At 43.7% G+C, this 18,471-nt stretch overlaps 1 protein-coding gene across 1 annotated transcript; it reads left to right on the forward strand.

Annotated features, from left to right (window-relative positions):
• The first annotated feature begins 8,691 nt into the window (after window positions 1-8,691).
• CCK (cholecystokinin) lies at window positions 8,692-15,165 on the forward strand. The gene is made up of 3 exons (XM_041407852.1): window positions 8,692-8,778; window positions 10,445-10,702; window positions 14,769-15,165. Exons 2-3 carry the CDS (start codon window positions 10,447-10,449, stop codon window positions 14,903-14,905), a joined length of 393 nt encoding a protein of 130 aa, XP_041263786.1. The 5' UTR covers window positions 8,692-8,778; window positions 10,445-10,446; the 3' UTR covers window positions 14,906-15,165.
• The last annotated feature ends 3,306 nt before the right edge of the window (window positions 15,166-18,471 follow it).

Here is an 18,471-nt window from a genome sequence, read left to right on the forward strand (position 1 = left end):
GGGAATGGAATCTCCCTCTCTGGAGACATTCAAAACCCTCCTGGATGTGTTCCTGTGTCACCTGCTCGAGGTGACCCTGCCTTGGCAGGGGGTTGGACCAGATATCTGCAGAAGTCCCTTCCAACCTTAACAATTGTGTGAAATAGCAACAAAAGCTCTCGCAAAGCTCTGAATTCTATAAGCCTTTCCCAGTGCATCTTAACTTGAAATATCTTGTACAGTCTTTGAAAATGAAAATCAACCAAAAATGAAAATCAATTTTGGCTTGGAGAAAAGATATATACCAGTGTTCAGCTTAAGATGAAAAAAGAAAAGGATGAGGAAAGAATCAGCAACAAGACTACTCTCATGGACTGGGAAGAAAGAATGGTGCCAAGGAAAACTCCATTATCGCCTTCCTGACCTCACAGACACAGACACACACACATATATATATATACACATCACTTAGACTTAACGAACAATTGCAATTTTCCAGTGTTCTAAAGAAGCAGAATTTGGCCCTTAATCGAAATATGGTCAAATCTTGTAAGCAAATTATGTCAGAAATACCAAAAAAAGAGGGCAGCATGAAATCTGGCTACTCCACACTCCAGAGCACAGTCTGGAAGGATCTGTGGCTGCTGCTATCCTGACAAGGCAGTGCTCTGGTCATCAACTCCATCAAGGAACAGCACACAGACTTTTACCAGTCTCTTTTTCCTCTCTTGGTGGAAATCTCTTGTGGACCTATTTCACAGAGATAAGAAAAGTATACTCACCTGAGCTCCCCTAAACTGTAGCATCACTGAAAAACTGTAATATGTCTGAGACATGCTTGGGGGCTTGGACAGAAACACTGTTCACTGTTGAATATCACAGTTAAGGAAAGCAATTTTAAAATAATGAAAATCAGGGTAAATCATGCATAATTAATTTGTTAAAAATAAAAAACCTAAATTTTGTCCTTCTAGCAAAAGCATGATTGTCATAAAACATGATCAACTGAATTTCTGTTAGTCTTATGAAAAGTTCTTAGCTCTTTATTTTGGTTAGCAATGAAAATATAGACTGGTAAATAAAAATTCACCAGACAAATAAGTATTCAGGAACTATTCTGCCTAACAAATACAAAATATAAACACATGAAGCACTGCATTTCAATTTTATTGTGCAGTTCTAGTAATTATATTAATAGCATTTTTTAAAGATTAAAGGATTGTCTTTAAACAATTCAGGATAGTGACTCAAACTTCTAAGAATAAAGACTTTTTTTAGGCAAAATCAACAAACCAACCTGAGCTTATCTCTCTGTTATGTTAAAATATATCTGAAACGTTAGACATTCATTAAAGTGAAGTGTGGGCTTTATGTTCAGTAGTGCCCTAGGATGTGGTGACCGATTCCACTTCAAAATGTTTTGATCAAACAGTTTATCATTGTATTATTTATGGCTGGACATGATACACTGTTTTCTGATTGACTGGTAACCCACTAGAAATCTTTGCCCCTCACCAAGCCTGAAGAGATTTGACACAATTTTCCTGGAAACAAGGATCTGAGACCACGTTGTCATGACCTGAACTCTTTTATGAGGATGTCACGCAATGCCAGCCCAACAATGCCAGTCTGTGGCATGTCCAAAAACAGCATCATCAGATCCAGCACTACACTGGCTGGATGAGCATTTCAGGTATGGGTTATCCTGACCAAGTAGCCAACAACCACTTACAGAGCCTGCATACATTCAAACAGTGGATACTCTATTGTACTGCTGGAACAAGAGGACAATGTGTACAGCTCTCATGAGGCTGATGGTTATAAAGCACCTGCGTTGCTGTCCTCCCCCTGGCATTATCTCCCGAAGAACTGTGTCCTCACACAGAACCCCAGCAATCATGTGAGCAGTTAGATCATGTCACTGGATCCCAAAAAATACGGAACATACGTCACCATGCAGGCAACCACCACCATCAGTCAGATCAGGACAAAGCGTGATGCCTACACTAGGGGACACACAGTCTACTCCTCTTAAACTCAAACTGGAGCAGGTGCCTGACACCCTTAACACAGCTCAGCTCCAGCAGGCTGCTCCTAACAGTAAGCAGTGTATATCAAGGTCTGCAGGATTCCAAAGAATCATTCCCCATAGCTTTAGTTGTTCTGGGTGATAATTCTTGTGTGTTGTAGATTCATAGGATCATTAAAGTTGAAAAAGACCTTTAAGATCATCAAGGTACACATCAATATGTGTTCTTAATCCCCAGTGCTTTCAAAATACATTTATACCTAATAATTCAGGGAAAAAAAAATAAATATCAGTTTAGAAGTGTTTCGTCTGCTTTTTCAGGGAAGGCTCACCCACTAAGGGACTGGAGGGAGATTTTTAAAGAGCTCTGAGTTAACTGTTTCCTTTTCCTCAGAGTTTGAAGATGTTGGACAGGCTGAAACAATTTGACCTCCCGGAGGTTATGATTATGATATGGTGGTCACAGAGGTAGGTGTTTCTGAACATGGTAATACCAGAGCACAGATAAGTAAGTGTTGGACATGGCACATGAACATGTAATGCCCCCCCCCCCCCACTACACCAAAGAAAAATTGCTGGGCAATCAGTATTAGAGCAGCCTTGTCAAAAGTGGGGAATATTGGGATCACCCAGTGGGCAATTTCCAGCTAAGTATCTTCTTTACAGCACTCTTAAATCAAATTCCTTTCTTCAGCTCACTGCAAGGCAATCAGAGTTGGTGTCCAAAGAACACTGCTATTTTTTTATTCCACTCTAGCTAATCTAAACAACTGTATAGCACTTACACCTTCCATGGATGTTTCTAGCATTTCTATTTAAATAGGAATTGTCAGAATAACAATTCATATTTTGCATCCAGGTTAACTCAATTTTCTTCCATATTATGAAGCATAATTTAACAGCAGAAGTGAAATAACAAGACTAGCTGTCCTATCTACTTACACATCAAACAAATACTATCTCCTCTCAAGGACACTAAAAAGCCCTTATTGGCTGTCCAATCTGTCCAGTGTCAAATTACTTTGCTATTCTTACGTCCTGATTCTAGTTTTAGCATATATGAAAGCATGCAAGTGTTTGGAAGACAAAATGCTAAAACATTGTACTTGTTATTTATAGAACTTCCTTTTTAAGGTTTTTAGCTGTTTGACAAACTTGATTAGTAAAATATTTCCCTTTCTGAGGAGAGTAGTGTGGAGCAAACAGTGTCTCCTACAGCATTCTGTTAATTCCACACAATGGAAAAGACAATTTTGTTCCAGTCCACGCAGAGAGGTGGAGAGCACATAGGAAAAGCACAAAGTATTTTGAAAGATACAAAAGGTACAATGTATTTCCTTTCCGTAGTAGTCTATTTTTATAATAAATTAACTAATACGTATATTGAAGTGTGTTGGACTGGCTTCTCCTACATAATCATAAAAGGAAATATTAATTATGGAATAAAGTATAATTGTCTAAACCATAAACAATACCATCAGATTCCAGTACTTGTGAATATGTATTTTAGTTTCATAGATAATGGCACTACCACAGCTTCTTGTTCAAACAAAAAGTATCTGAGGAAGCAGGTACTTCAAGTCTGAATGGCAGAGGACACAAGGTCTGTTAGAAACTTCTCTGAAGAAGACCAAAGACTTTCCTAAGTTTCATGACATATATCTGAGGTAACAACAAACAAGAGAAGCTCCAGCATAACCCTTAAAATACTGCTGAAAGCACAGAGAATTTGCCAGCAGCAGGCACTTCACATATCTTTCCTATTTTTATCTAGCACATTGATTTCTGTTTCCAGTTTTCAGCTTGCACAGAAGCCCCTATACTGTGGGTCAGTTTGGAAGATACATACAGCAAGTTCCCACAGAAAATCAGTTTGGTCTTTCAGAGAGGAAAACACACAAAAAACCATCTAAAAAAGCAAGTGATTTGGGATTGGGTGGACTCATAGAAAGTGACTGTGATTTTTTCTGTTCCACTTTGCCGTATCTTCTGGAAACTACAGGGAAAAAAAATTGAAGACATCACACATGTAACTTTTCCAGTTGATCTATAGGAAGCTTGCATACCAACTGCCTGAATTTCATGGGACACAGGTTAAAATCTGATTTTCTAAAAAATCCAACCTTTCTCCTTGGAAAAGGGATTTTTCCTCTTATTTTCCATCTTCACACAACTGCAAGATAGTGGGTAACTCTAATTACAATCCGTGAATTTGCATTAGCGCACACAGTTCACGCCAGGAGTACACTTTTGAAACAGACTTCTTTACTGTGAGGCTGGTGAGGCACTGCCACAGGCTGCCCAGAGAAGCTGTGGCTGTCCCACTCCTGAAGGTGTTCAAGGCCAGGATGAGGGGCTCTGAGCAACCTGGTCTAGTGGGAGGTGTCCTTTCCTATGGCAGGGGAGTTGGAACAAGATGGGCTTCAAGCTCCCTTCCAACCCAAGCCAGTTTATTTTACTATGATTTTTCCCACTTGATGTTCTTTTGTTTCCATTGCAGAGCAGTCCGTGAGTGTTCAAACATCCTCAGCACCAGCTCTGCTGACCTGCTTCTATGGAACCCTTCTTTAGGTACATTAGTCAGGTAGGGACTAATGTATTAGTTTGAGGCACTGCCCTGTGAAAGGAGGTCAGAACTCTTCAGGCAGAGGACCCAGATCCCTTACTGCTGGTCACTTGCCCAATATCAAAATTTCTCACTTAGTTTTTGGGTTGGCTCTAAGCAAACTTTACGTTCCTCTCAAGTAGGACAAAAGAGACTACCATGAAAGCACTTACATAGAAATCACTGAATTAAAATTTAAAATATTTGGAAAAATAAAATACAAAAAAATTAACGTCTAAATCAACACCCAAAAGAATAGCAGAACAATGCATTGAATTAAAATATATTCTCTATTTTACATCTAAAATTCATGCAGTTGGTCCTAATAATCTGTTCACTAATTTGTCTGTTAATTCCAGAAAACTATACCATTCCCTTCCCTGCTATACTCTGCCAATTATTCCTACTTCATTGTAATCCTCCAGAGGGACACTCCATCATCTTCACATCAAAAAACAAACAAAAAACAAAAAAACAAACAACCCCCCTCCCCAAACACTAATTTGACTGAACATAGCACAGAATATTACCTGTAAGTGTTAGGGTCCAGATGGAAGTAAAAAAACCCTGCATAGTGGTAATCAGAAAAAAATATAATACTTAGAAACAAAAGAATGTATTTCTTGTCATGCACCTGGACATTAAACCCCCTGGTGCCACAGGATATCTCCAAGGCTGCATCTCCCAGCTTGCTGCCACCCCGACACTCACAGGCAGGCTCTGCTCCAGCTCTCAGCAGAGACAGGGACATGAGCACCATGGCTTGTGCCCTACCTATTGGTGCCAGCCATCCCCACTGCAGGACAGTCATAAGGAAACCTCTCCATCCCTCTGTTCTCAAACTGCCTTCTTGCTCCAAAACTTCCAGCTTTGTGCTGGCACAGCACAAAATGTGTGCTTAACCATACATACACACTCTTTTGCCACCTCAGATGAACAGGAGAAAACCTTTGGCAGATAAATAGAGAAAGCACTTGAGGACAGAGGTGTCTTGATTGTCAGGGGGAAAGGTTAGAGAAACTCAAATCCTTTAACAGACTCTTGCCAGAAGACAAATCTTCAAAAGCCTGCAGTATCTAAACTATGGCATCTTTCAGCTTCCTCCTCAGGGATGTATCTAGATTAGCATTTACTGCATTGCAGGGTTCACTTTAGGTTTAAATTTGTTTTGCATATATACTTGGGTTCTTGCAATATCACTCAAGCTCTGGTGCAGTCTCTTTCCTTCCTGGTGCTCTGAGGCTGAAGCCTTGTGTTAGGGCAGCCTCTGTCTCACCCCACCCGTGATGGTGGCACAAGGCCCTCCTGTGGCTGACACTCTCCCATCCGTGGCACACACCTAGGCCCAGCACCTGACAAAAACACTGGACCTGGAACATAGAGGTCACTGCAAATTAAATCCCAATTCCTACCTTTTGTGCCACATCAATAAGTAACGTAATACATAGTCTGCGTTTCTGTAGGCAACTCACCCCAGAGTCCTGCTGTCATATTTGCTCATGCCAAACAGGCTTTCTGGTCTTCTATTCTGCTCAAAACAATTCTAAAATGCCATCAATTAACATATATTTACTGAGGACTGAAACTTTCCTACAGCTTCAAACTTTGAAGAAAAAATGAGTAAGTCAAAAAATAAGCACCAAGGATTGTTCATACAGGTATTAAGGAATTCAATTAGGAAAATCCAGTGTTCAAAAGTCAATTAGCCAGGCTATAGATCATGCAGCATAGCTGACTTTAATAACCTGACATTATTCCTGTTTCCTTTATTCCATTTCATATGGCATTGCCGTTCTGTCTGTTCATGAGCACAGCTAGGGAGTTTGGTTGTCACACATATACATACACATACACACTCCCTCTCACTCCATTTGTCCAATCCCAGATATATTTATAAGTGAACTGATATTCCAAATCAGCTCAATGTAAATGTAATGCGTATTTGTTCAACCAGGCTAATATGTCAGACTTAAATGCCTGCATTTATATCTGTCTGATGTGAATTATTCATGAGCGTGTATTAGCAAGTGCTCTCTCTTTCTCTTCTGTTAAGCTTTGAGCTGGTCCCTTGGGAGCTCATTATCTACAGTGGGTTTCACAAGGGCTTGATGTGACTCTACCAGAATTGTTATTGTACCTTCCCAGAAAGACTGTGATACTCTTTCCAGACACCTACAGTTCAATTCAGAGTAGACTATTTAATTGTCTAATAGCAGTGAGTATTTTTCCCACTGAGCCAAGGTAGTGAAATTGAATTATCTGGAATATTACCGGGTTTTTTTCCAGAGACAGACAGAGCCATTCGACAGGTGCTGCTGAATTAATTTCAGAGCTGTTCCTTTCCCTGGCAATATGCTTCCACTAACTTTTCCCTTTTCAAAGGAGGTTTTGGGTTGTTTTTTTGTTTTGTTTTTTTTTTTTAAGCGCTTCGAGATGGCGATTCTGCCCGATGTGGGAGATGAAAGGCAGCCCGCAGCCCAGGTGCCATATCCCGCTCGGCAACAGTCAGCAGCTGGGAGGCGGAGAGCCGGTCCATCGCCATCCCCGCCACCTCCGAGCCTCGCACCACCAGGGTGACGGGACACGGGAGCCACGGCATCCCTCTCCCACGCGTCCCGCTCCATCATCACCGGCGCCTCAGCTCGGGCGCGGCTGGGCATCGGCAGCCAGGGCTCCCCGCGCTGAGGAGGCGGCGGCAGGTTGGCTTTTCCCCTCTCGCACGCCTCGTGGCACCGTCCTGCCGCGGCATCTCGTGGCTTTTCCGTGGATCTCCGTCCCTCGTGCCGCTGGATCTCGCCGGGGCGCGCGGAGCCGCGGCTCCCTCTGCAGGCCGCGGCGGGACCGGCGCTGCGGGAAGGGCGGGAAGCAGGCAGTGTCCCCCCAGGAGCCCTGGGTTAACAGGTTAACAGCACACACGGCCCCCCGTGCCCTGCCTTGGCGGCCTGGAGCTCTCTCAGTGCCGCTTGGGCACGGCCCGGCCGGCGCTCTGCACCCCCGCACAGGCGGCTGGCAGGGGAGCCTCCGGGTCTCGGGGCTGCCCGGCTCCCTTCCCGCAGAGGGAAAAGCAACCCGCCCACTCGCTTGCCTCCACACTGTAAACTTTAAGGCACAGATTAGGCACAGTGACGCCTGACGCCAGCGCTGGCTTCGAGGAGAGGCTGCTCCCGGGGGTTGAGCTGCGGAGAGTTTCGGGGATAGAGCACGGCTGCCCGCCTGGCCCTGCCCGTCCCTCTGAGGCCTCGGCGTGGCAGCCCGGGCAGCCCGAGCTTGAGGGCACTTCCTCCATCCCCCGAAAAGCAGGAGGCGGGAGAGTGTCCGAGGCTGCTGCTGACACCTGGCGAGCATCGCCTCAGGGCAGCACGGCCTGGCCGAGGGCGCGGAAAGTACAGTGATCCCGGCAGCAGCCGGGGGACACTCTAGTAGTTCTGTGGACTGTGAGGGAGAACCCACGCCGAAGGCACCTCCATCCAAGGCTTTCTGCGGGTATCGTCCATGGCTTTATGCTTTGCTTTGCTTTTTAAATAAAAGAGTGTCCCGTCTTCCCGAGCAGATGTTTAGGAGGGGAAGGGGAGGATGGAGGTATTTGTGAGCCCGGAGGCCTCAGAGAATGGAACCCAACGCTCCAGACCCTGCAGCTGCCACCGCCGGTAAGCGCGGCCAGGACGAGCACTCCCGCCTGCGGGCGACTCCCGACTGCCGGTGCTGAGGGCATGAGCTCCACCTGGAGCCTCCGGCCGGGGAGGCAGGTGTGGGCATACCCCCGGTCAGGAGCATTTTAAGGTTTCCAGCTTCTTCGTGCCCAGCCGGGCGCTTCCCTCCGGGGAGAGCCGGGAGCTCCCGTCGGGGGCCGGGCATTCCCGCGGAACCCGCACTCCTGGCAGCCAGCGGCACCGCGTCCGGCGGCAGGGAAGGAGGGTGGGAAGGAGCCCCGCTCCCCCCGCGGGGCGCACACAGCCCCGGTGGCGGTCCCCGGGGCGGCGAGAGGCGGCAGCGGGGCGCTGAGCGGGCGGTGGCCCCGGCTGCGTCACAAGTGTGTAAATACCGCCTCGGTGCCCGCCGCTATTTAAGGGGCCGAGGCTGAGTCTCCCCCGACTTCCCTGCTCGGGCGCACTCGGGACTCACCGCTCCCAACTCGAGTGGGACCTTGGGAAAGCGCAGCGGAAAGGTAGGGAGCGCTTCTTCTGACGGCACCACTGCTGAGGGCGGGGAGGCAAAGGAAATGGGGATGCCTGGCGCTTACCTGTGCCGCCGCTCGGAGGGCATCCCGCTCTGTGCCAGAGGAAACGCTTCCCGGCGGGGAAGAAGAATTCCGGCCGCTCCCGACGAGCGCGGGCAGCCGGGTGGACCCCGGTGCGGGGTGCGGGGAGCAGGGCTTCCCACCGCTGGGCAGCTGGGAAGGGAACCGGCCAGCAGTGGTGAGATGTGGGATTTGGAAACCGTAGCAAAGACATGAGTACTTAGATGTGTGTGAGCGCGGGGTGCGGGGAGCAGGGCTGGCTTCCCACCGCTGGGCAGCTGGGAAGGGAACCGGCCAGCAGTGGTGAGATGTGGGATTTGGAAACCGTAGCAAAGACATGAGTACTTAGATGTGTGTGTGTGTGTGTATATATATGTATCTATGTATGTACACAATATATATGTGTGTGTGTAAAAAATACAGGGCTCGGAACAGCTGAAAGGTGCAATGCACCGTCGGTCTCTGAGTACCCAAACCTCGATGAGTGCATCACTGATAACCACGCTGGAGTGACGTTTTAATTTCAACTTTCTTCACTCATCTCATGAGAATATTTTAAACCCCCCATGTTTTATATACTGTGAATTTCAATCTAGTGTACGTATTGGGTAAATAACCTTAATTTTATCCCCTCTTAAGATTTAAAGGTTTTGTTAAGTGTACTGTTAAAGAATGGAAGCAGTTTAAAAAATCTCACATAACTGAGATAATCCATGTATATTTATAAGTGAAAATTACCCCCATAGTATGAAGTAATAGGTAGTTTGTGTCTTCTAAGAATTGAGAGTAATTTCTCTGTTTCCAGGAAAAAATACCATGTCAGCCTATGTGATAAAACGATTTAGTAAACCATTGTTTACATTGTTTAGCAAAACATTGTTTTGCTTAGTACATATGTAAGGAAGCAGTAGAAATCTAAATTTTCTGTTTAACATGAAGAAGATTATTAAGTTACACTTTATTTCTTACAGCTTTTAACTATGCAGTTTTTACCGCTCCAGCTATTAGATCAAATGTTTTGGGGCAGGAGTATTAGATTTTGGTTTTTCTTTCACTGGGGAAAGATTTTGGTTTTCTGTTTGTGCATGATGAGATGAAACCTCTTGAACACTTAAGTTCAAATCAATAAAGGTAGAATAGAGGCTTTTCATAGAACTTGTCAAAACTGAGCATCTGTAATAACAGCAGGGTTTTAATGCAATGGCAGAATATGAAATATTTGAATCACGAGTTTTTTCACAGAGATGGATTCAAGTCCCTTAAGTTTTTATGCAACACAGTTTCCAAAGAAATAAAAGCAAATAAGAATTGAGTAGATCAGGGAGATACAGCACATACTGGTGAAAAAACAAAAGAAACAAAATTTAGAAGAAACAAAATTAATTACCTGTACCTTCCTCTTTAGCAAGGATATTTAGCTATTCACATACATGTTTGCCAACTTAAGACAGATCCTGCAGTTACCTACATCAAAAAAACCCCAAAATGAGGCTGGTTTGCTCAGAATCCAGCATCCCCAGTGGAAGATGGGGTTAGGGACTGCACGAAATGTAAATCTGGTTACGTAACAGCCCCCTGTCCCTTTTCTCCCCAGCAATGTACAGCGGGCTATGCATCTGCGTGTTCCTGGCCGTGCTCTCGGTGAGCTCCCTCGGACAGCAACCTCTGGGCTCGCACGGTGGGAATCCTCTGCCTGCCGGGCTGGAGCAGAGCCTGGCAGAGCATCAGCGGCACTCCCGCGCTCCGTCGTCCGCCGGGCCCCTGAAATCCCTGCAACGGCTGGATGTGAGCAGTGACCAAAGAGCCAACATTGGCGCCTTGCTGGCCAAGTATCTCCAGCAAGCCAGGAAAGGTACTGCTTACAGCCTGCTTCTGTGCCACTGGGATTTCCTGCAGGGCTTCCTAGGAGTTGAGATACCCCTGTCATCATCTAACGTGAATTCCTAGAGAAGATAGGATTTAGATTTTGCCTGCTTGTCCCTGAAGTAGACAGCATTCCAAATGCTCTCTCTCAAACCCCTGCCAAAAAAAGGGTTTATTTGTAGCAGCCTCTGACTGAGAGTCATGTAAAGATAACTGGAGAAAATGTCACTGACCTCTTAGGTTATGGTTCAGCTTTTATTTTTAACTATTTTCATTGCCTTATTATTTTGGTGCTCTTTTTAGTATGTTGTATATCAGATGAAACAATTATCTTTTCCTTGAAGTCTTTCAATTTAGTTAAAATCCTCCCTCTTTTAAAGTTAGAAGAGCGGGAATACTTTTCTGAGGATAAATGCAGACCAAATGGCTAGCCTCACCTCAGTCAGAAATCCCTGTACCAAGGAAATATTCTGAGTATTGGATTTTTCATGTATTTGTTCCCAGAGGAAATTACGGTAGCATGAAAGCTTTCAAAACACAGAATTCATATTTATTAGTGCAATAATTAAAACAAATTATAAGTAAAGGCATATTTGCTTACACACACATTGATTCCTGGTAGGTTTTGGTCTTGGGCAACCTGGGAACACAAACTTGCAGTTATCTGAAGCTTCCATGACACTGTGTAACAAGGACATGAAGAATCAGTAGAGCAGTGGGATTACAGGGCATTCTTATAATGAGATTTATTGGTCACTTGAGGAAACAATTGTATTACACAAGAGAAAGAGTAAAGCTATCCCTGTTGACACCTTACAGAATGTATTTTACATAGGCAGAAAAGCATGCCATTGGTGCTACCAGTAAAAATGATGGCTCAAAATCATTCACCACTGAAACTTCCCCAAGAAAACATTTTTCCTGTTGAGCTGTCTCATCTCTGTACTGCTTGGTGTCTCAATAGAGTAAAAGCATGGGCAGCCTAATTGCTGTGGCCTTTTGGCTGCCAACCTCAGTGAGAGCCACCAGAGAAATTTTGTTTACTCATGAAAGCTTCACTCCAGCCTTTGCCCTGTTCTACACAGAAAAGACATCTAAGAAGGAAAGAGGGTTTCAAGAGAAGCCAGTAATTAGGATTAGGATTACCTGGGCATACTGACATTGAGAAATTAATTCACACCCAGCCCCAGACAGTGCTTAGGATAAAGTTCACTTTACTTAAGTAGGAGCTTTCTCCACATAATGCAGATCATTTAACCCTCTCCTTTTGACAGCTTCCCTGCTGACCTCTATGCTAGGCAAAGTCCTGTGCTTATCTGTGATGGTGGTCTGCAATCAAGAGATGCCACATCTGGTTTTGTGCATTGCATATGCAGCCATACACACGCCTCTGTGTACTCAGAACACAGCCAAATTAGAAACAACAGAAAAATGAATCACTTCCAATAGTGCCTGAAAGATTTCATCTCATGTCAGCAATTTGCACGATATCCATTAAGGAACTCCTTCTAGCTGTTCATGCAATTTAGTGGAAAGATAATTCAGGTATGAAATTCCACAATTCAGTGCCACACTTAAGGCTGTTATTGAATAAGAATGTTACTGCAGCACTCTGCAAAGCAGAATCCTCATTACCTTTCCCCAGCATAGTCATTGTTGTCCACCCACATGGAAACTGAGCTCCTTATTCTAGTTTATGTAGCCATTATATTCTCTTAAGTATGTGGCTGACACTTCCAAATATATTAACCAGATAAAGCAAAAGAAAAAAACCCTTAGGATTTAAGATGTCTTTTTTTTGTAAATATTAATATGAGGGACAATTTCCTGCATATGTGTTATTGACATATATAATTAATTCTAAAAAGAGTCTGGAAGCAGATTATGAGATTCTTGTGATGTGACTAGACTAGTTGGACTCTAGTTTGTAGGTGTAGTTGCTCGTTACAGGAGAGAAAATTCACAGGAAAAACAGTATTTACTTAATTTATAACATACATACAGTGTTCCCATCAAAACATTATATTCTCATTTAATGTGAAGACTCTGGGCAGTACTTCAGAAATCTCTGCAGAACAGTCACATCTACTGTATTAGTCACCATATAAACCATAATAATCACTAGAAAATTCTAGAGAAGGTCAGGTCTTTTGTTAGTGTTAGCAGTCACCAGTAGTGGCGTTTGTCCTCATGATTCATAGAAGGGCTGGTTTTGTAAAGTATTTCTAGTTAGAATAGTGATAGGGCTAAGTTCTCTCAAGGGCTTAGGGATTGATGGCAGCCCTGTAGCTGAACTGCTACAACTTTGTTTTTTGTCATACACTGATTCTGCAATTCCCACATGGCATCTCTGGTGGGTTGAGGAGAGGTAATTAAGGTGCTGTTAGGAAATTTGTGACCCAGGCTTTCAATTCTGTTCATCTGCAGGCCTTCAGCTTGAATCTGGTACTGTGCAGAAGAGATGTTGTAGCTCTCAAGCCTGTGACAGGCACGTTTAATATCATCTAAGGAGCCTTGGCTGGCCAGACAGTAGTGGCAGCAGGGAGACTTTATGGCCCTCAGGTCATGGCAGGCTCAGAATTCTCCTAAGCACCAACATCTGAGTGATGGTTCTGCACTGCCTCAGCCCTGCCTGGTTATTGTGCTAACGAGCCATTGCCATTGCCTTAATTACACTTTCTGAATTATGAGTGTGAACTTCATGGCATTTAATGGCATGAACTTCATGAGCATTTAATGATAGACATTCTATTCTAGGGAAAATTAATTTTTTTTTTGTCGTTTTGTTGTAGGTAAGTGTCTTAATGGCTATTTTTTGTGTGTGTGTACCTTCAACTCCCTGCAACCACTAACAAAGCAATCCAGTTGCTTTTTGTTTCGCTGGGTCCTGTCCATTATAAAGCACTACATGAGGAAGACCTTGAAATATAAAGCACAGAGTCAATAGCAGTTTCTTCGAAACACAAGAAACTGAAAGCAAAACGACTGTGAATTCTTGGATATATGGGATTTAATTTGGGCTCCTTTTCCTTTTTGATCAATTCAAGTATTCCTCAAGCCTCAGTCTGCATTGAATACTAATATATTAAATCTGTCCTTTCTTCACTCAAAGCTTAACTCCATCTAATTACTGTAATATATCAGTTTTATCTGTTTTCAGGGAGTAGAGAGAGAAGTAATTTACCTGTCCCTGTATTTTTTAGTTACATCATATGATGCTGTGAAAACAGGGGATTGCAGCCCATTTTTTAAAGCGTAAATTCTCCTTGAAAATAGTTTGTGTCTCCTTTGATGCCTTAAGGAAGGCATACAGAAAGGATAAGGCAAGATAGAAATCAGCATACAAGCCTGCTGTGAAAATAATTATGAAGGCTTTGGATAAGCAATGAAAAAATCCCTGACATAGTAAAAAGCCCTGCATAATTCCACCAATAGGTATCTCTAACTGTGAATACCAGACACAACTTTTTCCATTTCAGAACTATTCCCACTTTTCCACAAAACCTAGGATTCATAACTCTACCCTGCTTGTTGCCAAATTTGCACTGTAAGAGCTCCTGTACTTACATTTATGTCTTTTTAAGCAAGACATGGCTGCGGTGTCTCAGGCTTGAGCCTGCTCTCAAGGGTTGTTTTGCATGTAGAACAGCTCTCCCAATATGAGAAAGCAAACGTGGGGCTTTATAGGAATAGTGAGAAATAGTTTGGCTTCTCTTTCTCCAGTAAAACAGGAAGAAAAAAGGAAAAATCTATCTATATTCCTTCCTGTTAGACAGGAGCAGAATATTCCTGCAGGAGCAGAATATTCCTTTAGCAGGAGGTAGAAAATGATCTGTTCATTTTGCACTGAAAAAATCCAAGCCCCTTGCAGGACATTACCTACAAGGTTTCTATTGATGTTCTCCCCAATGACGTGACCGTGGTGTTACATAACCTGTATTAGGTCCATTTCAACTATTGCAGAGGTCTGCTAATGAGCACAAGGCAGATCAGAACACGGGTGAACCTGGAAAATGTGTCCTCTTACTCTGCTCTCCCAAATGCTTTTTCCTTAGGTTCCACTGGGAGATTCTCAGTTATGGGAAACAGGGTACAGAGCATTGATCCTACTCACAGGATAAATGACAGAGACTACATGGGCTGGATGGATTTTGGACGCCGCAGTGCTGAAGAATACGAGTATTCTTCCTGAAGAACACCAAACTATAGCAATGAGGAAAAAAAAAATCACACTCCCATGTCTGTACAAAAAAAGATAAATCAATTTGTTGTCCTCTTCAAATCAGTGTTTTAAACTATTTAAAATCATGTATTTGACATAAGTTTGTCTGTAAGACTATACAATGCAATATATGCGTATGCAGAATTTTCCAGAAAACATTTTCTTTCTTTTGTGGTTTCTCATACATTGATACTATATTAAAATTATTTCACTTATCCCTGCTTGTCCTGTCACTGCATGTTGCTGGGTGTCTTACTGTAAAAGAGAGATAGCGTAATGCCTTTATTTGGCACTGTAAATATATTCCATGGGTTGAATAGTCAGATTATATATTTTTTCAGAGAAATCTTGTGTCAATCCCAAAAGCTTTGAACTCTAGGGAACTTGCCTAAATATAAACACAGCAGCACAATACTGCCAGAAAAGACCAGCTATTTTCATGGTGACCCTGTTTGCAAAGGACTGAGTTATACAGTGAGCCCACATGTTTCCAATGAACAGCCAACAGTGCTAAAACAGTGAAAAAGAGAGATGACACCAACGTGCTTCATCGTCCTGGCTTATTTGTTTTATGTTCTGCATTCAATGTGAAAGTTTTGCTGATGGCTGCAAATCACAGAATAAACAGAGCATTCCCAGCTGTATGGTGAGCTAAGCAGTCATTTGGGAGGGGGTGAAGACAGCTTCCTGAACAGAGCAGAAGGTGATCCTGAGAGGGAGAGGTGTTGGAGCAGTCTAGTCACAGTGTCCTTACAGGAAAGAGGTGGCTCCCAAGCATCATGCAGCTGGGCATTGCCCACCGATGTGGAGAGAAGGAGGGAGGTTCTTACCTGGCTCAGAGCAGGGCAGAGGACCCCAAGATCAAAGCTGGGCAGTGATCCCAGCTTGTGCAAAGCCAGCACCCTGCAGTTGCTGCAGTCATTCCCTTCTGCCCATGGGCAGGCTGCAAAAAAAGTGTTTTACCTGCATGCTCCTCCTCCACCACAGGTAACCAAGCTCTCTGCAGCTCCTGGGTCTCCTTCAGCGGCTGGATCTCGCATCTGAGGAATGCCCTAAATTGTAAAGGAGGTGATTTTTGCATTGCATAATTCACAGAGTTTCTCCCGAATGTATGCACTAATACAAAAACGAATATATTTGTCACACTTGAGAAAGCAGTTGCTTGTCGAAGGAAAGAAGCAGCAATTTCTACAGCACTTGACAGGCAAACACAAAGTGTAGAAAACAATACACAGAAAATACTTGCACTAAACCAAAATTCTTCTAAAACCAACATTGGGAAACAAACCAAAATGGTTGTGCCAAGGGCTGAGCACAAAAACACTTTGAGGAGCTGCTCCCAACAGCACCTGGGAGAGCAAACAAACAGCACTGCAGAATCTGCAGTGAAAGGAAGAATTCAGCAAACAGGAACAGGGAGTTTTCTTCTCTTCTCTAGTAACACCAATTTTTTTTTTTTTTTTTTTTTTTTTTTTTTTTTTTTTTTTTTTGGTGCATCTCATACAGAAGACATGGAAATGTTTTTTTCTGTGTTTCTTCCTCTCAAGCCAATCCCAGTCCACCAAGCCACCTATCTTGGCTTTTTTATGTTCCTTTCCAAGCATGAGTCCTAAATCACCTGAATTCTTTCATTGGTTTGGTTATTGTTCACAGCAAAATAATGCAAAGTGCCCATTTTTTCCAAAGCTTTCAAACAAGAGATTAAAGCCAATTAATTTTTTTTTTTTTTTTGACTCAGGAAAATACAAATAAATCTAAAAATTCATTTATTTATAGATTTGCCACCAAAGGGATGTTTCTTTAACTTGAGAGAAAACTCAGTTTCTGCTTTGCTGTCTTTTAAATTAATGTCAGGAACACTCAAGCAATATTTTTAAAGGTTCCCACTCCTGGCTTAAATTGATGAAGGATGCAATATTGTAATATATTGCAGGGGGGCTGGGAGTGGGTGATATTACAAATCAAGCCTTACTACTGCAGAATGTTATCATTAGGAAAAAACCCAAACATTTTATTTTTCTCATTTGTTTAATTTCCTGCAGGCAGATGGATGGAGATACAAAGATGTTCTTTCCCATTCCTCTGTTCTGAAGTTCTGTCAAAGTGCACAGCCCTCAGTGCAGTCAGGTGATGGGTTTGGCAGCTTTTCCATGTTGCTTCCCCAGGACAGGGGTGTCTTTGCCTGAGACACAAAAATGGTTTCAGAACCTGACTGACATGAGTGAGGGTTAAGAATAAAGGATTACAGGGGCAATTGCAGTAGTTACGAAGAGGACTGTGACTCCAGGACACTGTGCTGTTCCTCGAGGAAAGGGGGAGCTGGCTGCTAGTAGCTGCCTATTGGCAGCTCAGCAACATAATCCTCATTATCATAAAAATATCCATCACCTGCTCCTCTGGGAGCAGAAGAAATTCCCCAGATGGGAAAGGGCTGTAAAGGTTGCTGAGACACCAGTCAGTAGGTGACCTGGATGTGCTAATTTGAGCTAAACAGGGGAGGCAGCAAACCTGGGAAAGTCACACAGCCCTGGTAGCTGCAACCCTTATCCCATGGCTTTAGTGAAGCCACTCTCCAGGCTGCCCTGTTTTAACCCAAGGGAAACAGCAGCCTTAGGAATGCGGACTCTGCAGCTGGGTAGGAGCCCTTTGCATCCAGCAAAGGCTTTGGGCCAAGAAGGGCCTCACAGATTCCAGCACACACAGCAGTGCACTGACACAGCCTCCTGGTGCTGTCTCAGATGTGAGATTTCTGGCACTGCCAACTCTCTTGACATTTAATTTAGCTTTATCCAAATTTATCTTTATGAAAGCGTGGGCATAGGTGCTAAATTTAAACTGGCAAAATAGCAAATCAATACCTTTTTGTGTTTAATTGCAGTTTATTTTCTCCATGAGCTTGATTCAATTGGTTCTGTTCCTGTGTTTATTTGGAGTTTAATTAGTTTAAACTCCAAAATAAATTGGAGTTTATTTTCTCCATGAGCTTGATTCAATTGGTTCTGTTCCAGCTTTATTAACTTTATTCCAAAATAGGTGCTAGGCAAATCTCCATGAATGGAGCAGCTTGCTGCAAACTCCACATAAATTATTTGGGAAAAGCTTGTGGTTCTGCTTTTGCAGAGTTGTGCATACAACAGCTGTGAAAAGGGTGCAAACAGCAAGTGCTCCTTGTGGGAATGAAGGGAAACCCAGGCAAGAGAGAGGGAGCACCCATGCCTGGGGAGGGGGCAGCGCTCCCTCGGAGCTGGGGCAGCATGAGAGGGAAACCTCAGCAGCACCAGTGCACCTGACCCTGAGCAGTCTCGGGTATTTCATACAGGAACATGTGTGGATCCTGCTCTCCTTTCCCCAGCTTTGATGCATCCCCAGCTGCTCCATCCTTGCTGCATGTGGGCTGGCAACATGCCCCAGCCAGATGTTTGCAGCTGCAGCCCAGCTGTGCACACTTCAGCAAGCCTGACAGCAGACCAGGCACTCCCCACTCCAAGGCCTGAGCAGAGGAATTTGCAAGTCAAACAAGGTGAACATTTCAATGG

Source organism: Onychostruthus taczanowskii, unplaced genomic scaffold (assembly GCF_017590055.1).
Source record: "Onychostruthus taczanowskii isolate IOZ18803 unplaced genomic scaffold, ASM1759005v1 scaffold28, whole genome shotgun sequence".
In the NCBI taxonomy this organism is placed as follows: Eukaryota; Metazoa; Chordata; class Aves; order Passeriformes; family Passeridae; genus Onychostruthus; species Onychostruthus taczanowskii.